Here is a 26,207-nt window from a genome sequence, read left to right as displayed (position 1 = left end):
GTTTGGTTCACAGTTGGAATCAGAATTGAAGTCCTCCAGAATCGGAATTGGAATGCCCATTCTCATTGTTTGTTTGGTTCAGACAAGAATGGAAATGATAATTGAAATCAGTAGAAATGGGATTTCATTCCCAAAGGAGGGGCAGAGAATGGCCGTTCCCTCAAATGAAGAAATGTCATTCCAATAAGAATGGAAATGAGATTCTAATTCCATCAAACCAAACAATTAGAATTAGAATAGTCCATTCTAATTCCGATTGCAAACCCCTATTCCCACGAACCAAACGGGGCCTAAAATTTAAAAGAAGTGGATACGTTGGATTTTCTGAATTGGTCAGGTAATTCAACAAACAATATGCATCTAGAGTTTGCTGTGCAGAAAAGCCATACCGGAGACAATGGGAGTTAGGCCGTATTTTGGTAATGTTCCCTGAGGTAGGTGGACCTTTTGTTGTTTGATGATCTAGCCTTGAAAGTGGCCTCCGTGTCCTGCCAAGTGGGCCTTGAGCGTGGTGGTTGGGGGCCCGCAGAAGGGAGGATGTGGGCTCAACAACCAAGGACCAGGGAGGGGATTAGTGCGCCACGTTGTGACAGATGGCACTGACTGTACGTGAGGTAGGACTTAGGAGGCATATTAATTTCTGTCAAGTAATGAAGGTAGCCAAGCCAATTCATCTCTCAAGCATCAAGCAGGAATAGCATGACTGGATTTTAGATAATAGATTTGCGGAAGCAAGTTGGAAGGAATCCACACCTCACGAGAAACTAAACTCTCTTTAACAAAGTTGATGAAAAAAGCCTCTTTTGATTTCTCTCGTGATTCAGAGAGAAAAAAAAAAGGTACGAAAGATGTGATCGAGTTGGGAGTGGTTGAACTATTACCAAAAGCAACCGACATTGGTGGGTTGTTAATGTTGTTTATTGTCACTCTCGTGAGCGATCGATTGAGAGAGGGGGGGGGGGGGGGGGTGTGGGTGGGGGGGGAGGTGGAGCTGCGGATGTTTAAAAGAGAATTAGTACTGGAATAATGAAGACTCTTGAAGGTAAGGTTGTGACTGCTCTTTCATCTTCATTAACGACGAGCTTCTTTGGGTAAAGCTGTTGCAGGCGATTCAAGGTTCAACTTGAATAAATAGAAACTGCGAGGTATGGAGCTGATTCCATTGAAAAAAGAAAAAGAGTCTTGTTATTAGGAAAACGTTTTTCTAATTATAATTGGACCAATATACATAAAAGAGTTAGTGTTTTTGGTTCTTTACTTCTTTTCCGGGCCTTAGCTAAAGCCTTCTGCAAGTAATTTTACGATGGAAAGGGCTGGACTGGACCAGACCTTGAGGCTTGATGGTTAGTCCTGACTCGGTTAGGATCGCCCATTCTCCTGGCTAAGGCTAAGGTTTTGATCTGGTAAATGGAAACGAAGCTTTTGTTCTTAGATTTCCATATATATATATATATATATAGGGCGGCCTAGATTTGAGCCTAGCCAGATGAAAGGCCCACTGCAGTGCAGCGTTGGTAAACCATCGATCAGGATTTTCCCTTCCGTTCGGATTGTCATTAAAAATAGAATCTTATAGGTTTGTGGATCCTCGTAGGGAGAAAAAAAAAAGGTGGCAATGGAGACGACAAAGGAGGCAGCAGAAGCTAATACGTACACCAGGGGTAGGGGGATGCTGGTTGAGATTCCGTCGGAGACCAGCACGGGGGAGTCGGTAGCAGCAGCACCAACACCCACGGCCGGATTGATGAGACAGTCAAGTGGTGTAAAGATGAACAATTGTCTTTGCTCTCCAACGACACATAACGGTTCATTCCGTTGTCGGCTTCATCGTCAACCCAGTCTCCAACGTACCAAAAGTATAGACTCAGCAACTCTTCAAGAGTTGCCTCACGCTCAGAAGGATACAGTCATACAACCACCAGCACCGAGAGCTCCGTAGAGGCCAGTAATTCGCTATATTAGCAATTTCGCTACTGTTGAGTGTTGACAAACTATTTCTCTTTCCCACTCTCGTGTTTGTGTAATTTGCCTTATCTGGGTGACTTTATCTGTGTAATTTTACCTTATCTTTTGGACATGAACAGTTCTGTTGTGCACCAGAGACACACCTGTCATTACACCACCAGCTTTAGTTAATTTATTAGTCAACAGACATTGTTACCAAGCTTACAAATTTGTGTTGTTCTACTTCTACGCCTTATAAATACACCCCACAGTACAACAGAGAGATCTGGAACGTTATGTCTCACTCTTTAACTATAACAACATCTGGATCTGGAGTCCACACATCACAGATGTCTAGCTAAGGATCAGAAACATTGTGAATATCTGCTCGTAAAACTTGTTATATTGAATACCTTTCGAGTAGGGATGATCATTTCTAACCCAGTCTGGTCCGGCCCATAAATTTTCGGGCTTACTGAGTTACTTTAAAAGCCTTTTTTTTTTTACATAACCAAAGCCTTGTCTTGTGTGGTCCCCGGTCCATTCCATTGTCACCCCTATTTTGCACAGTGAGAAAAAAAAAAAAAAGGATTTTAATTTTGTCGAAGGAGACCATTTATTGTCAGATCAGATTGCACATTTGACATCTATAACTGAACTTGTACTGTTTAAGTCCCATTTGTCACTAATTGATTGGTTAGAAACGGTCACTCACGCTAGCACTTAGTATCCCTTCTTTATGAAACTTACAAGTCCATCGTAGACCACACATCTGGAGTAGATGAGTGCCATAGAAAATATTCCAGATTTGTGGTGTACACTGTACAGTGCCTTTGTAACATTGCTCACATCGTCAGTGATGTGTCGCATTCGCCACTATGATACATTGCACTATTCCCAACTGAGCCAAAGTTGTATGGCACAGCTTACAAAGTACCACTTGTTCCAGTATAGCCATCATGCCTTTTCTGTATCATAGTGGGACTCATTATCCAGAGAAACAAAAAAGAAGAATGCAAACATGGAGACGTTATGACCCTGGCGAACAAGCTAATATTTATAGAGATCACTGAATTCCTGTATGGTCAGTGAACTGGTGAAGGCAGCAAGCTGCAAAACCACCACGGCTCATATCCAGATTGCAGTGTCATTAATGGATGTCCCAAGCATTCAGATTTCAGACAGATATCCATCAGTCATCACAAAAAAGCTAGAGCTAGGTAGATAAAGCATTTATTTATACAGCTTCTGCCTTCAATTAAGCAGAAAACAAGTATTTGTCTCGCAGGGTATTTATTCATAATCAATCTAATAGGTTCCAGCTGTGCAGATAGCATGGCGGACATTTTCCTTTACACATTTGTTATAGAAAAGACTTTTCATGCTTGGGTCCTTAGATTTCTCAGAACCATGGGACCATGGCAATGTCTGATTACAATAAAATAAATAAATAAAGCTTATACAAATCCTGATTTTTCAAACAAATTTGCCAATCCAGTTTATCAGTATGGTTGTTGATTCTTAATATTTTTGCTCTTTCAAAGAAATAATACATCAATCTCACCTTATTTATCACTTATCAGTATGATAATAATTGATTCTTCTAGCAGGCTTGGGGTAATCACTATTGTCCACAAATCAAATGCAAGAACAAGGCCATGATTGAATTTGATATAACAAATGGGATCTTAGTAAGCAATAACCAATGATTAGAGAGAATTGAGGAATTGAATGCAGCTTATAGACATTACGATTTTACATTCAAAATTAACAATTTATGTCCCACATTTGATCATTTACAAATCTGGGGTCCCAGGCAGCTTCACAATTTGAGATACTAGAAGAAATTTTCCTCCCATCTCCTAAACATCTAGCTTCTTATTAGAATAGAATACATCATAGATGCAAAATGATTTGCTTCCTATAATTTTCTTGTGTTGGGCAAGAAAAGAGAAAGGAACAGGAGACATGTGCTCACCTTTCTGCATTACCATTCCCTAACCTTAGAAATAAACAAAATATAATCAATGTCTTTCACCTGCAGCTCTCTTCATTTTGGCCACAACTTACTGAACATTCTCTTGGGTCTAGTTGGAAGGGAGCAGAAAGCCTTAAGCCTAGAGGTCTTGACGATTCCTTCCTGGTGATTGACATTGTCATCCATTTCATTGTCATCTTCATCCAGCTTCATTCTTAGAGTTGACAGCTTTGACTTTGGTAACTTGAGGCCAGAGACACTCCACTCATCATCCACAGGGCTGGTTTCAGTGGTGTGCAATGATCGTAGATGCCTTTGGTCTGGATCATTTTCATGCAGGGTAAGAAGTGCCTTGATGTTTTTAGGGAGTTCAGTCACTTTCCCACCGGCCAAGGTGGTTCTTGCTTGTTCAAAGAATAGAACTTGCACGACAACCCTCAGTGGAAGTAGCTCATTTTGTGCTGCATGCATGCATGCTTCCATGGATAGCTTTTTGCAGTCAAGGATTCGGCACAGGCGTTTACGGTCACTCTTTGTAAGGTCTGGGTGTGCCTGAATGATATGATACAGGAAGCCCAATACAAATGAGTGCATTGCTCCCAACTGTTGTGTTACTAAGTAAATTGTAAATTCAGTACAATATGTAGCAATTATTCTAAGAAAGTAATATATTAGCAAACATGGCACACACAAGCACATCTAGTTACAGGACCACATTATACCTGATTGGATGATTGCAAAGGTGTAGGATGTAACTTTTTCTTTATTTCTCCCCTTTTAGTTCTCCTCATACTCACCAAAAGGACTGGAGATTTACAATCATCCAGTAGGCACATTTTTCTCAGTATTCAGTTTATCAACAGAATTACCACCAGCAAGACTCAGTAACTGTGTGGTTTCATTGAAACAGAGGACTTCTAGCAAATAATAGTTGGGACTTGATACTGAACCCATGACCATGAACCGGGTGGCCTCCAGTTACATGCCTATAGACCTTGGTAATGCTAAACTGGTAGGTCTGCTTAATTGAATTTCTAAAACCCTCCGAAGGCCAAGAGATATATTTTTATCTACTCAGCTAGTCATAGAAAATGAAAATTAATAAAGAATTCTTAGATGCAGATTACCTTGAGGAAAATATCAATAGCTCTGTATAGATCATCATGATCAGGCCTTGCAAAATCTGGTATGGCCTCAGCAAGTTCAATCATCTTGGACAGAGACAGATTCACATCCCGGGCAACCTCCTGAAGATACCTGTCAATGAGTTTCGCCACCTTTAGTTTTGAGCTATGTGATGCTGAAGAAGACCTCCTACTCTCCTGAAACCCAAAATCAATGTTCTCCGCAGATCGTGATCTTCTCCTCTCAAAAACTGCCTTGTCTCTTGGAGGGCTTGTTGGGGGACTCTGTCCTTGCAACATGAACTGCTCCAGTATGGCTATGACTATATCGACATCGTATAATGTGTCACTTGTGTATGACAGAGATGGTATCAGCAGATCACAGACTGTCGCTTCCTCCAACTGGATTCCCACTCTTCTGGCCAGTTCCATTTTTGAAGAAGAGGAAGCACGGAGTATGCTTGCAGCCTTCAAGAGCTTAAGCAAGAAATTGCAAGAAACAGCATCTCTCTCCAATGGAAGTAAGCTTACGATCGATTCCAAAAGCAACCGGTACTTTGTTGTTACCTCTCCCACCGAATCAGGAAAAGAATCAGGAATATCATGCTTACTGGAAGCAATCCCATCTTTAGACATGCTGGGTAGCCATCGAGAAGCATAAATCTGCAATGCCTCGCCTATGAGATTAGACGGTAACTTTCCACCGGATTTAATTGCGGCCATGGTTCTCCAATAGAGGTCTATACCCAATTCTGCAATATCCTCGGCCCACCACCCCTTCGATGCAGGTTTATGTCGCTGGATCTCTGTTCCGTTGCATGAAACATCATCTCTGCATCTCCTGGAGTAGCTGTGCGACAGATTTGCCTTGGAGGGATGGCTTAGGATTTTTAAGGCAATGGCATCTATGGTTCGGTTCGTGATGCCAAGGTCTTCTGACCATAAAGGAAAGGACTTTGTACTCTGTAGTGTTACTAACGAGTCCTTCCACCGACGGAGGATGCAGGAATTGAAGAAAACTTCAAGCTTGTAGATGAGGTTTCCCTTCTCCACATCCTCTGTCATCTGTAGGTATTCAGCAGCACATCTAACAGCTACAATGTTATAGGCACTAAGGGTGATGATAATGCCATAGCAGAACTTGGCACAGATCTCAAAGGCCTCTGCTCCACCCGGGAAGTCTGGCAGTTGGATTATTTGGTTTTGGGAGGATTCAGGAGATTCAGCGCATAGCCGCTGTAGACGCAAGCATTTGGAGAGCAGAGGAAACTGCAATGACTTAAAAAACAACCAAATTACAGGACGAACCACAAAGAATTCAATTCAATTAACCACTGAGTCGAAAGGGGTCATGAATTTTTTACCCTGTGAAGCAAATATCTCGTTTCCTTGACTTGAAGTATGAGATCACTAGAGACTTCTGTTGAGACAGTCCTGCACTTAGGGAAGAAAGGCCTGAAACTCTTGTATCTCTGGAAATTGCTTTCGCTTTTGAAGAAAAAAGAATGTGATGATGTTAATCTGTTCCACTCTTACCTTACGTCCTCAGCGGTAAAGAAGGTATCGGGGCGAGACCCAAGCTTCATGAACTTCATTGCTGGTCTTATTTTCCCTCGTCAGGAACTCCTTAACATGGCCGTTAAATTAGCAATCACAAACTTCACCGAGGCTTCCCTTTCAGTGCTCCTAGTTACTACTTCATACAACTTCCTTGAGGACCAGTTCCTGTATTGAAACCATCCAAATTGATAACAACTCAAGCAGTCCTGCGCTTGCCTTCAGAAAGAAGAAGAAATCAACAATTCCTAGAGGAGATGAATTGAAAAGAAAGGAATGTTGGTAGCTTTCTCATTGTGGGTCTAAGGAGAAGGGAATTCCCACGTTTAAGCATATCAGAGCAGAATTACTCTAAAGATCCAAAACAGAAGTCATGCCATTTCAATCAAACACAGAAGAAAAAAAATTGATAAATTGAAGAATCAGCTACACCTCATCAAAATCAAAATTTTGAAACCAACTCGATCAAGCAACAACAACAACAACAAAAAAAGAGCTTTCAAAAAGCAAAACGAACATGAGTACAATTTTCTACTTGTTTTGGAATCAATTTGTTTTTTTTTTTTTTTAAATAAAAGATTAAAGTATAAAGGAGAAGGGTGAAGTTTATGATTTCGATTCTCACCCTAAAAAAGAAACATCAAGCACTTTGCCGGAATACCAAAGCAGAAAGATGGAAACGTCGCCTATCGTCTCTGCAGCGCGTTTAAAGTTGGAATGAAGTGATGTTTAGAACTACCAGGAAGTGGGAACTGGGAAGTCTCATTCCATACGCGTGCAAAGGAGGTGGGCCGGCGAGTGGGGTGGGGGATTGGGGAATCTCACTCTCACGGACAACGCCTACGTGCTAAACCGGTTCCCACCTCTACTCTTCCTACTGCTTTCTAGTCTTGTTCTCATTTCCCATCAATCCATCATTGATCTTGAAATTTCTTATTTATTCACCCTCAGTTTATTTTAGTCAAACACTAGTTTATTACTTAATCTTTTCTCTTATATAAAAGAGAGAATAGGATATGTGTGTATCACCACACCAAGGAGACTCGGGGTGGATTTCCAAATTCCAAAGTGTCGATCCAGCTGATTCTCATATAAATTGGCCATTCATCAGAATAACTAGTTGTTGGCTGCTTGTTTCATAAACAATTTCTCCCATGTAATTTGTAAAAAGTCATGTTTAGTTTGGGAAAGCAGACGACACATTAATAAATAAGTTTGCCGGGTTCGGGTGTAATTTATATATTTTTTTCACCAAAAAAGTATGGATTATGTATATTTAAGTTTGCATTGGATTCTTCAGTAAATTCCAGCAATGGATTGACATGCCAATCAAATTGATGACAGAGCTATCGAGCTCTAAAGTCCGCCATGTAATCACCAAACCAAACGGTGATGAATCCTTTCTTTTTTTTGCCCGGGTGGGGGGGTATTTATTAGTGAAATATTTTTGGCGTTCAACAATAATAAGCTTATAAATTTATTTAAGGCTCGTTTGTTTTTTGATAAGTTATTTATCTGGATATATAAAGACTTATTCGGATAATGCATTTATCCATATTTTTTAACTTAAACCCCCAATAAAAAGTGAGGGGTTCTAGATTCTAACTTAAACCTAGACCTAGACCTAGTGCCGGGTGCAAATTAGACGTTTACAATTCCTCTGGGCCAAGAAATTGTATGGACAAAGACAAACCGAAACCCACTCTAGACCTAGATCAAAATTATTCAAACTCTCTACAAATGAATTGGATCATGAACCAAAGATGAAGAAGACAATTCCTCTAGGTTAGGCTCCATCAATGTTCCCTGCCGACCAAGGTTTGATGATGTCTCGGCATGATCAATGCCAAGCTTTGCAACTTGCGAGGGCACAGGCGTCAGGTGGTGGCGTTCTTGATATTAAGGAACCAAAGCATATATAGCTATATTATATAAAATTTGTCAGTCTGATGAGTAAAGGCTGAAGGTTGAAGCTCAAGGCCAAATGGGGCGGTTGGACGTATAAAGGGGAAGGGAAGAGGTATGAGGAGTCTGTTGAAGGACTGACCCGTGAAAGTGAGCAATCAACGCCCTGCAGGTGCGGCTACCACTTTTCCATGCCTCGCGACGGGGTGCCACCCGACAACAGACGCTTGAGTGGGACCATCAGGACCGTCCCCCCTTCTCTACATTGATAAGGTGGGACACTTGTTTGAACCTCTCTTTCTCTCTCAACGATAACAGGGCCCCTACAATACCTTGTGGTGTCAGTATCGAATTTCAAAAGCGCCACTCACCAGTGTTACACCTAAAAAGCAATAGTTCACCTGTCTCTCAAGTTTATCCATTTCTCCTCCTGCCCTACGATAAAGTTTGTATATATTACTAATCAAACTCTTTAATCCCACCTACCTCTCTCTCTCTTTCCAGCTATTCCCATATTTTTTACACGTAAAAACCAGTTACCATAATCTACCGCTTCTTTTGTCTAATGTTCATTGACATTATAATTATAAAACTGGAATTACTACAGCTCCTACGCTTTCCTTATAGTTTTCATTCATTTCCAATCTTAATTACATTACAACCATAATAATACTGAAGAACACTGATATTGAATTCACTGAGACTTATTTGCTTTACTTAATTTAGCTAGCTAGAATATGGTTCTTTGTATTTTCATGAACCCGGACATGTCTTACACAGTGTCTGGTTGCAAGGAAAATGGAACAAAAGAAAGGAAAACTTACAAGAAAAATGATGACCTTCCTTGGCTTAGATGACAAGGGAATCCAAAAGAGAAAAGAAACTCAAGACAGCATGAAAAGGCAAAATTTCTTTTTGACCTATTTTTTTTTTTCCTTCCAAAAAGGTAAAAAAAAAAAAATCGAGGAAGCAAAATTGGCCCCGCTATCTGCTATAAGAATTTCTTTATTATAATATTCTTTTATCTCATTTTAATTTGTAACCCAATTAATGTAGCGTTCGATTCACATTCAAATACCACATCAGATGAAATCCAAGAATAATTTCAGTTTTGCTGAACTGTTAGTTTGTTACCTATATGTTGTCTGTCACCAGAAATGTTTTGGATTCATTTTCAAGAAAAACCTGAACTTACCAAACTTGAATCATCTTGTTGGTAACCGTACGTATAAGAACCCATTTAAGTTTCTGTAAAATAGAATCACAGTGAAACCATTTATGTCATGTATATGGCACTCATACTCAAATAGGGCTAGGGCTTTGCTTTATATTTAGCACAATAAAAGTAAAATAAGACTTGAGAGTTAAGTAGTAAACTGAAAACTAAGGTATTAAGCTAAGAATCAGTTTTGACAATGAGGCCAGACCATTGAAGTTGATATCGAAAATGAGAGATCGTCTCACCCACGTGCCGCCTTCGTCATGGGGCTGTCCCTCAGTTTGTTCAAATCCATTACTGATGGGTTTGGAGGCACTCACGTCAAGGTATTAGGTGTACAACATTAATTAGATTTTGAGAGTATTGCAAATGTAGACACAACACCATGGGTTGGGTAAGGTAAGAGGGCTTCAACTACCTACCTTGATATTTCGAAACTGAAAGGGAGATATGTTTGCATTTCCACAAACACCTTGTAAACAAATGTGGGTAAGCTCTATTGCTGCTGCTCGGTGGGTGCGGGGTCGATGTGACCACACATTACATCCTTCAATTTGCTCACAGCCTGTACTGTGTACTTGTGATGCCATTTTGTATATGCACTGTGGGAGTTGGAATTGATTATCTTCCACATCAGCCTGGTATGTATTCCCTATACGTAGTGGATTCTTAGTGAAACCGTTGGTGGTGCAATAATATTATATTATGGATTATCTCAATTCAATTGTTAATCAATTTAGTATTGATTTGCAGATTGCAGAATATCCTCCATAGATGAGTATGGTGGGAAACATCCTACCCTTTCCTCTCCTTTACAGAAAAAAGACGCACTTTTGTCTCTCTGTGTGTGAGAGAGATTCCTTGTTTTCTTTTTCATCCCTTTAATTGATGGGTAAGGATAGTCGGGTGCCTGCTGTCTCAACTCTCAACTACGTACTCAGCATTGGTTTTGCAAACACATAGGATTCAACATTGTATAGCACATGGTGCTACATTTACAGCTCAAGGTGCACATGCATTTTGCGGTACTGATGCTGAGGAAGAGAGAAGGTGCTGGGGGAAATTCCGCCATTTAAATACCCATAGGAAGGGTTACTTTCCAAATATAGTGCATGTTGGACGTTTCCTCCCGGCCAGAACAAAATTGAGGGTTCGTCACTTCGTTGGTAAAGCAATTTGCCTCGGTCTCACCAAACAAACAAAAATAAAGACATTTGCATTGCTAATTTATTATTCTACTTGGCAAAAAAAAATTTACGAGGGTGTGACAATCGGGATTGCAACAAAAGTTTCCAACCACTATTGAGCTGGGGCACTTCCTCGCATTATACAAAATTTTGTTTTTAATGCATTTTTGGCTGTGGCAGTAATGCAGTATCCTTACATTCTTTTTTATTTGGCTTTTAATACATTTTTTTTTTTTGTCTCTCCGATTTGTATTTTTGTATTCGATTTTGCGCCATGCACAAACTCAGCATTTCCATTGTCTTGTTGGTAAACTACAATGGAACTGGACTGGCGGTGAGAAATGAGAGGGCGTCGTTTTCAGCTTTTTCCCCAAATGGACCCACCACCACATAACATAAATATAATGCTAGTTTTATTTATTTATTTATTTTTATCTTGAAGAAAATGAATAAAAAGGCTGTAGGGTACTTGCAAGTTCTTACACCAAGTTGAAGTTGCAGGCACCATCCAACCCCCCATCTGCATTCAAAGAAATTAAAACTAATAAGCTTTCAGTTGCAGTACAAGTCGGCATTTGTTGCTAGTTGCTGATTGAGTCTATGGCTTTACAGCTTACCCTCTGCCCCAGGGGAGTTGCTTTCGATCGCTAGACTGTTGTCAACTGGTGTCGGGGAGTTCTATTGATCCGTGATGTAGACAGACTGCTAACTCCAATTTGGGTGTCTCCATGCTTTTTTAATTTCCTCTTGTTTCTTTTTGTTCTTTTTTTCAAATGCCCATTACATAGCAAGTTAAATGGTGGGGTGGCTTTCTCTTTCCCTTTCCACTTTTGAACAAATAGTTTAAGAAATCAGAGCCTTAAGCTAATCAAGAGAGAGAGAGTGTGTACTGGTTTGATTAGGGAATTATGAATAAGAAAATCATAATAAAAAAATTCCAATTAATATGCTTAAGAGACGATCTCTAAAGAAAATCGGAGTCAAAGAATTCCAATCAAGGAACCCTCAGGGCTTGTTGATGTAAAACATCATCAACATATACAAGTGAAACAGTAGCTACAAAGGATTAGATCCCATCATCCCAATTGTAATGCATCTTAGTCGAAATCTTGAACATGTATAAATGGCATTTTTGAATCTTAATTCGATAGTTAAATGGAAATTAATCAGGCTTAAGGTGTGTGGACAGGTCAATATTTATGTCCACCCTAGGACACCATTAAAAGCATTGATAGGGGTCATGTCCGGTTCAGATACATGGATGACAAAAGTGGTTTCAGACCGGTACACATCTATGACCATAACCACTCACATGTAGAATTTTAACAAAAATCCAATTGAATAACACCAAAACTTAAATTTTATTAAACATGCCTATAAGCTACAATTAATAATGAAAGGGAAGGAAGTGAATTTGCATCTTTTACCGATTGTTCATTGATTCGGACTAGGGCTGGGACCTCATTCATAATGGGTGGGTGAACATGAGCTTAGTATTTCACGAGCTATTTGAGTTTGGTTTGTCAAAAGTTAAGCTCGATTCGGTTTAAATCAAATTTCAAGTCTGATATATAGGCTCATTTGCTAATTAAGCCGAGGTCAAGCTTTTCGAGCACAGTGAAGCTCGATTCGTGAGGCTCATGAGTCTACTATTAAATAAATAATTTTTATTATATATATAATAATATTTTTATTTTTATATATAATAGTAGATAATTTTTATAATTCTTAATTTTTGTCTAAAATATAAAAAATAATTTTATACATATAATTTTTATTTTTCAAAAAAAAACTTGGCTTATAGTCGAGCTCGAACTTGCAAACTATGAACCAAGCCAAGCTCGAGCCTGAGGCTATTCCTGCGAGCTGAGCTCAAATAGCCAAGTATTCGGCTCTGACTCAAATCCACCCCTAGACCCAACTATGTTCAGATCCAAATTTTGTGGAGCCAAACCTACCAATGGAGGTTGAATATTTTACACTTGTATTGCGTCAATGTATTCTTTCTAGGGCAAATTTCTTAAACTGCCCTTACGGTTTAATTAATTGACTAACTCTACTCTTACTGTTTACAAATTGTCTTAAAGTACCCCTATTGTATCTAACAATTGTCATCATCGTTAAGTGCTAGCGAAAAGATATAAAATGTTGAATTTACCCTCCACTATTCCTCAAATTCTCAAAATAAAACCCAACCAATGAAAATTTTGCCTTCCCCTCTTCCCTTCCAAAGACGATTCAATTTCAGGAACTTAAAGAATGTCAGCTAAGGTAGGGAGATTGATTTCTCCCTTACGAGAGAGAGGCATCATAAAGTTTTAGATGATCGGCAAGTCAATGGTGAAATCCAAATCTAAAGCATAACCAATGTCCCAGTCTGAACTCATGTCCCTTGCCAAGCTTATCAATATTATATTAGGCACCTGAACCAATGCTTATGGCATTGTTGTTTGGTTCGCCGACCCCTAGATCAGACATCATCCCCGATGCTCTCGAGACCGGATTTTCTCCTCACACCTGGCGCCTCACACGCACATCCTATCATGCATGGGGAACATCTCTCGTACTTATTAGTTATTATTCACAATAGATGTTCCCAATGCATGATGGATGTGCTTGTGAGGAGCAGATCCTATCACGATGCTATCACTCTAAACAACCCCACCACTTGCCACCACAAATCAGATAAAATCAGTTGTATCATTAAGCATTGATCTTGATGTAGGCGCACATGATAGGCCCTATGGCATGTGTACACATGGCATCCTCAGATGGCGACGCACGGCATAGGGAAGATCACATCCTGGCCGTTTGCTTATAACTAACTCCAAGCAGGTTCAAGTATAAATAAGTGGTGTCACTCCCTAGGTAAGGTATCTTGGCATTTATTGCTCTCAGCTCTCTCACTTTCGGGTGACCTCGTCTGAGCTATCCTACTCAGGCCTCATCCATCCTCTTTTCCACACCCTTGCTAACTTGATCGTCGAAGTCCCTGCCCCTGGGATAACACCTGGGGCCTCTGATATGTTTCTTCCTTCACAGGTCAAACTTATAGGCCCTCGGCTTTACCAGCCCTCGAACTCTTCAACCAACCCTTGTCTCATAAGTAAATTTACATTGTTGCCCTCGTCCCATTCCAAGTAGCAACGGATCTCATATTCAATTTTAACACACACACAAAAAAAAGGGAGAGAGGATTAATACTAGAACATATCGACCACTTGGATCTTTCTAAATCAACATCGGCAAGCTCCATTTTGTGCATATTGACAATGAATGAAACAACTACCAAAAGGATGAAATTCCCAACTTTTACAGTAGTTGTTGGACCCTCGTTGGGATTTGATGTGATTGGTCTGAAAATGCCTCAGATGCAGTAGAATAAGAATCGAATGTCAATGCCAAGCAAACCGACATTCATTTGCAACTATGGTATTGGATGAACCCAACTCCATAGGTAACGCATAAGAATTCTTCCATCCTCAGACAAAACCTAGAACCCGAATATCATGAACCATCTTTTCTTTTATTTCAATTTCCCTTACCTTCCATGAATGTAAATCAAAGAGACAACATGTAAGATGGAAGATGGAAGGAATTGTGACACCAGAAATTTCTCGCCTCGTCCATGAGTGTAAATCATGTTCAAAGGTTTCTCCACAACCCTAATTGTGTTCATGAACTTAAACCTAACATCCTGAACGAAAAAGGAAGAAAAATGGTAAAATGGCTCTAGCAACCCTAGTTTTCTTGGAGATTTGAGACTAATTATTAGGAATTGAAGAATTGCATTACCTGTGTGGGTACGTTATAGTCAACAATGAAAAATCCAGGCTTCTTAACGGCGAGAGGTGGACCATTTAACTTTGAGCCATTAACAAAGGTAGCATCCATCATAAAAGCGTAAAGTTTTACATCTTCGACATTAACAGCTAGAGTTGTTGAGACTGTGCTTTGGATCATATATCCCTTCAAAGAAGCGTTACCATCTTGTGCAGAGAGAGAGAGAGAGAGAGAGAGAGAGAGATGAATGGAATGTGATATAAAGGATATTTTAGGAATTAATTACTAGTCACTTGTGAATGGAGTGTGATAGAAGGTTAATGGTAAGGGAGGTTTTAGGCAATTATCAAAGTAGTAGGAGTAATTTAGGATAATATGTAAATAGTGAGGGTAGAGTTAGCCAATTAGCTAAACCATAAGGATAGTTTAAGAAATTTGCCATCTTTCTATTCATGAGATTGACATGGTCTATTGTGTTTATGAGTGATCATGGGAGTGCAGATCTTCTGCTCACAAGAACTTTGCCCACGTCTACCCACATAACATCGCAGCCACAAATGGAGAATATCTCATCCTCTATATAGCATTATGTATAGGAAGATGTTCCCAATGCACGAAGGTAGTGTGTTGTGAGTAGACGTGGGCAAAGTTCTTGTGGGCAAGAGATCTGGAGTCTGATCATGGGTTGGGTCGGGTTGCGTTTAGCACCTACTTAACATAAAGGGAAAATTCTTGATTAGTACTTTGTACTTTGTGCCTAGTGCCACTTTGGTCTCCAAACTTTAAAATGCAACAATTCAGCACCCGAACTTTCAAAACATGACAATCCAGTACTTGTCATTAATTAGCAGTTAACCTACCATTAAATGACACTTGAAAAGGATACAAATACCCTTCAAGTGTCATTTAATTTTCTTTGTTAACCATCTAAACATTGGCAAAAAAATTAATAGTCCCAAATCCTTGTTTCTTCCATTCAAGAAAGTTGGGGTTAAGTTTGAGTGGGCATTCAAATGACCCCAACTTTGTTGAATAGAAGAAGCAAGGATTTGGGACTATAAATTTTTTTGTCAATATTTGGATAGTTGATAAAGAAAATTAAATAACACTCAAAGGACATTTATATCATTTTAAAATATCACTTAACGGTTGATTAACAACCGGTATTAAATTATCAGGTTTTAAAAGTTCAAATACTAAATGAACGCATTTTAAAGTTTGAGGACCAAAATAACACTAGACCCAAAATATCGGGTAGGAATCGAAAATTTTCCCTAACATAAACTCAGGCTCAGCTGTACAAGGGCTTACATGAAGAGCAAGGAGCCGGGTGTCACGGGGCTAATCGACGGGGCCCCATGCAGCACTCGATGGGATCGAGAAAGCCTACAAATGCAAGCAACAACGCACAAAAAAAAACAAGAATGCACACAAATTAGACAACAGACAACTTGTATTGCATTAATCAGTGGTAAGCACAAGCACATAGTACAGTGTCGAGGGGATCTCGTGCTTAACCTTTACACGCTTATGAGCTCACTTGACTAGTTACCTCCCCTCAAAGAGTACATTAAGCTTTTGGGGGAGTGACAGATTGATACATCAAAATATTGAATATTCATGCTACTGTTTACATAATTGCCATTGGCATACCCCCCTTTACAAAAATAGTACAAGGACCCAACCCAAGACACTTAGATGGCGTGCTGATGGCGCTAATGGTGACTGATCCATCACAATCTCCCCCATTCAATTCAATATTCGTCATCGAAGATTCTTCCTCAGGTACTCGTCCAGCTTCACTGCGAACGGAATGAGGTCTTCTGCATGCTCCCAGTTGTCTTTTTCTGCAGGTCCCTTCCACTTCACCAGGTACTCCCATTCAAATGCTTGGGAGGATTGGGACAACCTATGGTTGAGGATGGAGTCAAGGGACAGTTCTTGGGTGGTTGGTAGGATGGATGTGGGCGTTGGCTTTGATTTCGGGAGGTATCTTGGTTGTTGGCATGGTAGGGTTTGAGTTGGCTTACATGAAAGACAGGGTGTACTTTTAGCCAATGAGGTAGTTTGAGTTTATAGGCTAATGCTCCTACTTTGGCTAGGATTTCACAGGGTTCCTTATATTTTCTTACAAGCCCGGGGTGTATTCTTCGAAAGAACCTAAGGCAATGAGTATGGAGTTTTACTAAGGCCAGGTCACCTACTTGAAAGTTGTTGGGTCGTCTACCCAAATCGGCCCATTTCTTCATTCTTTTGGAGGCTTTCTCTAGTGAGGCTCGTGTGATGTCAAGGCATTCTTTCCATTCCCTGGTGAAAGTGAAGGCTCGAGGGCTTCTCCCTTAATGATCGTTGACGATGCTGTGTGGACATCTTGGTAGTTGGTCAGTGATGACTTCAAAAGGACTCTGATTGGTGGAGGAGGTCTTCTATGTGTTGGCGGAGAACTGTGCAATGTCCAACAATCAAACCCAATTCTTCTTTGTAGCTGATACAAAATGGCAGAAGTACTCTTCAAGGAGGGAGTTCATTCTCTCTATCTGCCCATCTGACTCTGGATGGCTATTGCTGGAGAAGTTCAAGTTCAAACCAAGAAGCTTGAATAACTCTGTCCAGAAAGCACTAGTGAATCTGGGATCCCGATCACTAATAATGTTCTGTGGGATTGCCTAATATTTCACCACGTGCTTGAAGAAAATGTATGATGTGTCTTCAGCTTAAAGGTGCTTTGGTGCTAGGATGAAAGTGGCATACTTGGAAAATTTATCAACAACAACAATAATGGATGCATAGTTTCCCACCTTAGGAAGACCGCTGATGAAGTCCATGAAAATACTCTCCCAAGGTTGTGAGGGCATTGGAAGAGGTTGTAGGAGTCCAAGAGGCTTAGCACGCTCAGGCTTGTCTTACTGGCAAATCAGGCATGTCCTTGTCTATTCTTGAACATCTTGCTCCATATGAGGCCAATAGTAGGCATGTTGCAGAAGTGCCAAGGTACGTTGCCACCCAGGGTGTCCTGCCCATAAGCTGTCGTGACATTCACGTAGGAGAGTCTTCCTTAAGTCTTCAACTCTTGGTACAAATATCCGCCTTCCCTTTGTCAAAAGAAGGCCTTCTTCAACCCAAAATCGCCTAGTCTTGCCCTCACGAGTAGTTGTCAATAAGCTCTGAGCAATGGGGTCCTTTTGAAGTCCTTCCTTAATGCGCTCAATGAGGTCCAGTCTGATCTGGCTTTTAGAGAGACCTTCGCCTGTGGATAATGCTGCAAGCTCGGCCTTCCTGCTAAGTGCATCAGCAACCCTGTTCATCGACCCTGGCTTGTATTCTAGAGTCATGTCAAACTCCACTAAGAAATCTTGCCGTCGAGCTTGCTTAGGGCTCAGCTTCTTCTGTCATTGAAAGTAACTAGTAGCTATGTTGTCAGTCTTGACCATGAACTTTGCCAAGCAGGTAGTGTCGCCATGTGCGGAGGCAGTGGACAATGGTTGTCATCTCCTTCTCTTGCACAGTGTACCTCCTCTCTGTATCATTCAATTTGTGGGTCTCATAGGTGATGGGATGTCCTTCTTTCATCAAGACCCCACCAATGGCAAAGTCAAAGGCATCTGTGTGTAGCTCATACGGCTTGCTTGGGTCAGGCAAGTCGATGAAAGGTTCTGCTGAGACAGCTCTCTTCAAATCATCAAAAGTTGTTTGGCAATATTACTCCAGGTCCACATGCTAGTCTTCTTCAATAAGTTGGTGAGGGCAATGGCTCGTGCTGAGAATCCAGAGATGAATCCTTGATAGTAGTTCACGAGGCCAAGGAAGGAGCGAAGTTCGGTGACCCTGGTGGGAGGTGCCCAATCTTGAATGGCCCTGACTTTAGTTGGATCAATGTTGATTGTGCCTGCTCGAATTATGTGGCCGAGGAAGGCCACCTCTTCCATGGCGAAAGAGAATTTTCTCCTTCTTAACAAATAGGTCGTTGTCTAGCAAGACCTGGAAACAATACGGAGGTGGTCAACATGTTCCTCTAAGGTTCTATTGTAAATTACAATATCATCAATATACACAATAACAAATTGGTGGTAGGGATGAAATATTCTATTCATCAATGTACAAAAGGTGGTTGGAGCATTAGTGAGCCCAAAGGGCGTGACAAGAAACTCAAATGACCCATATTGGGTAACACAAGCTGTTTTGTGTTCATCCCCTTTGGCTATATGCACTTGATAGTACCCCGACCTCAGGTCTAGCTTGGTGAAGTACTTGGCCCTGCTGAGCTGGTCAAAAGGGTCGGCCATCAAAGGTATGGGATATTTGTTTTTGATGGTGAGCTTGTTGAGAGCTCGGTAGTCAATACAGAGCCGAAGAGATCCATCATGCTTCTTCTGAAACAGGGCTGGTGCTCCAAAAGGGGCCTTAGAAGGCTAAATCAACCCAACATCCAACAACTCATTCAACTGCTTTCGTAGCTTGGCCAGCTCGGGAGGAGGCATTCTGTATGGCGGGCGTGCTGGTGGTTTGGTTCCATGCTCCAACTTAATCTTGTGATCAACTTTTCTCATTGGGGGAAGCTTCTTCAGCAATGTGGGAGGCATGACATTCTGGAATTCTTCTAGTGCCATTGTAATTGCTGGCAGGATATGCCCGGTTGGTGGGTCAGGTAGGTCGGAGTCCATCAATGTAGCTAGGTAAGTGGTATCTCCTTTCCGCACTCCATCATTGAGTTGCAATGTTGAAAGCATCTTGGGGATGGACTTGGTCTCTGGCACAACTAGATCCATGCAAGGAGCCTGATCCTCGAATATGCACACTAAGTTGAGGAAGGGCAGGGCACCACCTTTACTTGAGTTAAGAAGTCCATGCCGAGAACAACCTGAAAATCATCCATAGGCACGACTGAGAGGTCTATCATCCCTTCCCAGTCACCAAGTTGCAATACCACCCCATGAGCTACACCATGTATGGGTTTGGCATTAGAGTTCACAGCTTTCAACCATCCAACTTTCTTGGTAGGTGCAAGTTATATTCGGGATGCCTCCTCCATAGAGATAAAGTTGTGTGTAGCACCTGTATCCACCATGGCTCTTGTGGGCTTACCATTCAAGCGAATGTCTACATACATCAGTCCCTTCGGCTTGAACTTCGGTGTTTCATGCGGGCTCGCCTTCTTCTTCATTGCATTGAGTCTTCGTAGAGCCCCCATTCTTGTCTCCTCTGGTTCCTTCTCCTCTTCGCTGTTCTCATCATCACTGAGCTTTGCAAGCAAGGCATTGAGCTTCCCCCGACTAGGACAATCCTTGGTTCAATGTTTTCTCTCACAAATGAAGCATGGTGTTGAAGGTGTTCTCTTCACAAACTGACCGCCTCTATATCCAAAGTCCCCTTCAGGTCTCCTGTAGAACTTAAAAGTTTTGGGTTTATTTGGCCCGGAGTCTCCCTTGGGCCCATAAAAAGGTTTCCTATCACCTCCTATCTTCCCTAGGCCCTGATATGAGTTGGGTTTGGGGCCGTCTTTGATTGGTCACCTGTTGTCTACCAATTGTTCAGCAACGGCCATGGCTGTGGCAAGGTCCTTCACACCTCGTCTCTAGAGTTCAAGCTCGGCCCATTGTTGTAGGCCGTCCATAAAGTTGAAGAGCAAGCCCTTATCTGACATGTCTGTGATCTCGAGTGATAGTGCGAAGAACTCCTTCACATACTCATGCAATGAGCCCGTGTACTTTAGGTTCTTGAGCTTCCGACGGGCTTGGTACTCCACGTTCTCTAGATAGAACTACCGTTTTATCTCGCTCTTGAACACGGACCATGTATCAATGGAGCATAATCCTCGCTCTGCATTGGCACATCTATTATGCCACCATAACATAGCAACATCAGTAAGATACATAACAACAGTACGCACCTTGGCCGCCTCCTCAACGAGTTTGGCGGCGGTGAAATATTGTTCCATTTGCCACAGGAAGTTGTCGAGATCCCGGGCATCGCGGGTCCCTACATATGAGGTAGGCTCGCGGACTTTGATCTTTGGAGGGGCTGGAGCGGTAGGTGCACTGGCTGTACTGGCCATCAGCCTCTTCAGAAGGGTCACCTCACCCTTCAAGTCGTCGAGCTGAATCTGTAGGCCCTTCACCAGGTCTTCTAGTAGGTTGTTTGGCCTTTTGGAGCTGTCACCGGACTGATCCTCCAATCTTTCCACAACCGTTGCTACGGTCTCAAGGTTGAGTTGAAGCTCATCCACACGATCACGAGTTTCACCAACCACTGCTTCACAGCGCATGATGCGCTTGTCCATGGTCGCAAGCTTGTCAACTCACTTGTCATGCTTGCTAGGCTTTGAGTTGATGCCTTTGTCTTTGGGAGAGCTACCTCTAGGCTTGTCCTCATCATAGACCCGTGAGATCCCTTTCTGGATCTCCTCTCGCATATCACACTTCTTCATCGGGCTGGTGTTGTTGCGGGGCACAACCGGGACTCATTGGGCTTGACAGTCGCTAGTGTCAACGAGGCTCTGATACCAACTGTCACGGGGCTAATCGACGGGGCCCCATGCGGCACTCGATGGGATCGAGAAAGCCTACAAATACAAGTAACAACACACAAAAGGAAACAAGAATATACACAAATTAGACAAAAGACAATTTGTATTGCATTAATCAGTGGTAAGCACAAGCACACGGTATAATATCAAGGGGATCTCGTGCTTAACCTTTACACGCTTATGAGCTCACTCGACTACCTACCTCCCTCAAAGAGTACGTTAAACTTTTTGGGGATTGACGGATTGATACATCAAAATACTGAATATTTATACTAATATTTATATGATTGACATTGACATACCCTACTTTACGAAAAAAATAGTATATGAACCCGACCTAAAACACTTGGATGGCGTGATGATGACGTGCTGATGGCGCTAGGGTGGTTGATTCGTCAAACGGGGGCAAAAAGTGATCCGTCTTAATCGTAATTTGCCATTATTACGAGGAGAACAGTAGATAATTTCAATTCCCGGATTTATTAGTTTCGTTTTCTTGTCCTGGTGCGTAATTAGATTCCTGGACAAAAACCCACCAGCCACCACAGCACACTACCAATCATCAAATGCCACGTCATACTTATTTTTCAGATCCACGTGATCCAACTGATGTGGTGTACGGTATTTTATCTAGTATTACGAGTACAACTTCAGAGGACGCGCATAGTACTGTAATTTTGACGAGTGAAAACCGTATAAGGATTGGACGTCAAGCAAAGAAAAGATGAAAGAGAGAAAGGCTGGGGGTGGAGGGACCACCAAAACTACATATTATCAATCAACATATCCCACCGTCAGATGGACCACGTTCTTTATTGGACAGTCAAGGCAGAATTATGTGGCGGAGTCCGGATGTTGGATGTACTGCCCCCGAGACCAAATCAGCCCCTAAGATTGTCCCCACAACATCCCACAGTATATTTCGGCTGTGTATTAGAAACATTTTCTCATGATAATTCTAGAAATACTGATATCACCATCGAAAGATTTGAACTCGCTACCCTCTCTCACATATGACTATTTTTTCGGGAAATTTATAGTTCACTCCACCTCACGGAATTTTGTTATTTTTTTTGAGTTTTATCTACCAACACCTCCCTTTGTTAATGTTCCAATTGAATTTTGATTCATTCTCCTGTTTGTTAATGTTCCAATTGTATAAATTATACTAAAATTTATCGGGGTGGATTGCCTTCTTTCTTTGATATATATTACTAATACAACTATATTCATGAACCGGGTAATCCTGTGGGTTTGTTCAGCCCAGCCCCATCTTTATCAGGTTTCAACAAAGTTTGACGCCCACGGGCTCAGGATCAGATGCACACTTCTTGTAAATAAGCCCGCGCTTGGCCAATACTATAATAGATAGTGGAAATATATTAGTAAAGAGTAATATATATAATAATAATATATATTATTATTTACTAATATTATATTTTTATATATTATTATGAATACTATTTTAGAAACACGTGTTATGCACGTGCGCAAGAAAATATTAACCGTACATGATCTATACTCAAGGCAAGTATTTTCTTTGTATAGTAGTCATATAACAATATATATATATTGTTACCAACACTTGGATGGACAAAATTGTCCATTATTAAAAGGGACAATTTTGTCCCATCCAAGTGCTGGTAACTTCCTTGCAGGTGGAAATGTTATTTACCAATTTGGAGATGGGTAAGTGATTCTCAGAGAAATTAAATTTCATTAACCTCACAAATTTGAAAAAAAAATATCATGAGTTTCTTGGTCAATGGAAACCAAATTTCATTGACCAACTTCCCCCTTCTCAAAATCTAAAAAATGGATGAACCCTTAGAGAAAAAATTCAAGAAATACAAGTCAGGGTATTTTTGTAGGGTGACAAACTTTTAAAACAGTTTTAAATGTTAGGCAACCACTTTTTGCTGAATTCAAATTTGGTCAGTGCAAGCCTGTACTAACACCATTCAAACAACCTCTTGCAACATTTTATTGAGAATATCTCTCCCCATGAAATAAAACACATAAGTATGGAAATATTTTCAATATAAAACTGTAAAAACTGTTTGAATGGGCTTTGCACTGACAGAAGCTGAACTTTTTTTTTTATTGGGTTGGGCAACATTCGGCATAGCCCTTCTATTCCGGCCTACCTTGCCTCTTCTAAGGTCCAAAATGTATGCACTCTAATTTCTGAGTGAGTGAATTCATTCCTTTGTTACCTTCATATATACAGGGCTTTCCCATAATGATTTATTCTAGGAAGTCTGCTTGTCTTTAAAAAAAATATATCTAGGAAGTCCTCCACCAAATGCTTTTAGGCTGTGTTTGGTTGCAATGCAAATTTATTTGCAATAGTACAAATGCATGAGAGTGTAAATGTAAAAAATGCAAATTCTTGTTTAATTTTGTTTTGGATTTCACTTTATTCATCTTCATGTCTTAATTTATTTTCATTTGCACTGCAATCAAATAAAAATAAGCTACAAATTGAAACAAAAATAGATTAGAATTTACACTCAAATGATTTGCACTGTCATGGTTTTGCGTCAGTTTAAATTTATTTGCATTACAACCAAGCACAGCCTTAAGGTTAAGGTTAGAAAGTCCACTTCTTCTTCTTCTTTTGTCAAAATAGTTCACTTTATTAATCAAACGGAAAAGTTACATTGGTGGAATTTTATGAAAGGGCAATTTTGGAGAAAATGGGTTTCTCCACCCCCATTAAGAAAGCTAGTTCATAAGTGCCTCTCAACAGTATATTTTTTTTCTGTTAATTAATGACTTATTTTCATGATAACATCCACCCACTGACACAGGCCACAGGGGTCTTCGGCCAAGAGACCCGATTTCGGCTCTTCTGTTTATCTTGGCAATGCAGGCCCTATCAAGCATGTGGCTCCCTTCTTACAGAGAGATTGAGGTTCGCACATAATGGCCCGAGGCTGTCCAACTTACTCATGGCAGATGAAAGGCAGATATCCAGAATTGTGTCAAAATGAAGCAATTACTGGGTGAGTTCTGTGAGCAATCAGGCCTACGCATTAACTATCAGAAATTTGGAGTGCACATCAATGCTAACACCCACCGGAAACTCCACAAGATCATGGTAAGAATTCTGAGATTCCCTGTAGCAGAAGGAAATTCCAAGTAACTCTGTAGTTTGGGAAGCAACAAGAAGACCTTCACGCTGGCATTCTGGACAGCTCCTTGGATCAGTTGAAAGGCACCAAGTAGTGATCAGTTTTGAGCAAGGCAGGTTCAGAAGTTCTTGTGCAAGAACGGAGGCCGGATCTCTTGAGTTCAACTTCAGGCCTTCCTGGGCCTTGTCATGGGCGAGTTTGGCTTCAGTCAGGGCAAAGCCCATTCGGGCAGTTTTTACTGCTTTACATTGAGAATATCTCCCTACTTGTGTGCTTTATTTCATGGAGAGATATTCCTTATACAAGGTTACAAAAGGCTGTCAGAATGGTGTGGGCATAGATTTGCTCTGATAGAAGCCTATCTCATCATGGACCGGGCCGAGCTAGAGCATGATTCTACCCAGCTGCATTAGTTGTATATTCGTCTGCATGGAATGGATCGTGTGTATTATATATATAACAAGACGGTCCATGTCAACATGCCTCTCCTTAAAAACCTCAAAATAGGTTGCTTTAGTTTTTTTACAATAAAAAAACAAAGATTTCTAAAATCTCATAAACAAAGGAGCACTTGCACGTTTAAAACCAAAGACATTTTTCTACAATCAACCCATATGTTTAAAACCAAATGGATTGGTTTTGCTATAAATAATTGCTTCTGGCATCAAATGGGTCGTTTTGTTTTGTTTTTTTTTTTGCCCTGCATTCAAAAACCAACCAAGATCTATTCCTGTCTCTCTCTACTGTGGTCTCCCAGTTGAACGACCACTGTAGCACAAAATGGGTCAAGATGATGATTGTTTTGGACCGGATTATTAGTATTCCGACCCAGATCTGTTTCCGCATCAACATAATTTTTTACATTATCATTATTGTAATAATAATTATTCTCGCTAATAATAATTATGCTATTATGAGTATTCTTGAAATAACTATAATTCCAGTAATAGTTATGAGTATTATTTAATAATGTTTGGAATATTAATAATTGTTCAACAATTTGTTTTTAAAAATTAGTGTCATTTATTTTTATTTAATATTTGATTTTTTAATGTGATGTATAATTAATTTCTTATTTTAATCATTAATTGTTGAAAATTATAAAAAATTAGTGCAAATTTATCCAAAATTAGTGTAACTTATTGTTATTTTAATATTTAATTTTTATTGTAATTTACTTTTACTTTCTTATTTTTAATCATTATTTGTTGTAATCTAGTATTTAATTTTTATTATAATTTACTGATCTTTTTTATGTTTAATCATTAATTATTGAAAGGTATAATAAATTAGCATAAAATTAACGAAATTTACTGTCATTTATTGTAAATGTCATCAAACTCTTACTTAGGGTTGATCATTTATTACTTAATCCAAACTCAGTTAGACATATAAAATTTTGATCTCAAGCAATTATTTTCTTCTAAGCTAGGTCTAGAGCAAATTTACACCAACCAAACACATAATACAAACAATATGACCATAAATGGATTAAATCTAGATCAGATCCATCTACATCTACATCTGCATTTGATTATGAAATCTATATATTTGCATTCACATCCTATTATTATGTCAGATTTTGGATTAGATTCATATTTAATTCACAACCATCTTATTGTGTTTAAACTTGCATTTAATCCAATTATTAATTGGATGGAAGTGCTATCATCTAAATATAGGATAATTGGATTTGGAGTCAAATCGACTATTAGATTTTTGGAATCTAGTGACAACACTAGCGAACAGGAACCAAGCTAACCCCAAACTAAACCTAGAAGCTACATACATACAAGTAAAAAATTTCATATTAATATATAGATATAATTTTTTATATACATTTATAATAA

General features: G+C 40.1%; 1 protein-coding gene and 1 long non-coding RNA gene across 4 annotated transcripts; one reads left to right on the top strand and one right to left on the bottom strand.

The window, feature by feature from the left end:
• Positions 1-676: 676 nt before the first annotated feature.
• On the top strand, positions 677-2,173 carry LOC148853754 (uncharacterized). The gene is made up of 2 exons (XR_016113267.1): positions 677-1,145; positions 1,595-2,173. It is a non-coding gene; the product is annotated as an uncharacterized LOC148853754 (long non-coding RNA).
• A 1,490-nt stretch (positions 2,174-3,663) lies between these two features.
• On the bottom strand, positions 3,664-7,813 carry LOC148853753 (BTB/POZ domain-containing protein At1g67900-like). Of its 3 annotated transcripts, none has more exons than XM_088986265.1 (5): positions 7,229-7,813; positions 6,583-6,822; positions 6,411-6,480; positions 5,050-6,315; positions 3,664-4,474 (listed from the first exon to the last, which is right to left on the bottom strand). In XM_088986265.1, the coding sequence occupies exons 2-5, from the start codon at positions 6,639-6,641 to the stop codon at positions 3,995-3,997; spliced, it is 1,875 nt and encodes a 624-aa protein (XP_088842391.1). In that variant the 5' UTR covers positions 6,642-6,822; positions 7,229-7,813; the 3' UTR covers positions 3,664-3,994. The 3 variants fall into 3 exon arrangements, with proteins under 3 accessions (XP_088842391.1, XP_088842393.1, XP_088842392.1); XM_088986267.1 differs by having other exon boundaries at positions 6,583-6,771; positions 7,229-7,690; XM_088986266.1 differs by having other exon boundaries at positions 6,583-6,851; positions 7,229-7,452.
• Positions 7,814-26,207: the final 18,394 nt, after the last annotated feature.

The sequence above is a fragment of the Nelumbo lutea genome, chromosome 4 (genome assembly GCF_056320005.1).
Source record: "Nelumbo lutea isolate HS-2025 chromosome 4, American lotus-T2T, whole genome shotgun sequence".
NCBI classification, from domain to species: Eukaryota; Viridiplantae; Streptophyta; class Magnoliopsida; order Proteales; family Nelumbonaceae; genus Nelumbo; species Nelumbo lutea.
This window is presented reverse-complemented; position numbering and strand designations above follow the sequence as displayed.

Coding starts and splice junctions, on each gene's coding strand:
- LOC148853753 (XM_088986265.1), bottom strand. CDS start 6,641: ATGAAGTTCATGAAGCTTGGGTCTCGCCCCGATACCTTCTTTACCGCT. Junction 6,481..6,582: donor TTTACCGCTGAGGACGTAAG/GTAAGAGTGGAA, acceptor CCCTAAGTGCAG/GACTGTCTCAACAGAAGTCT. Junction 4,475..5,049: donor CTATTGATATTTTCCTCAAG/GTAATCTGCATC, acceptor CATATCATTCAG/GCACACCCAGACCTTACAAA.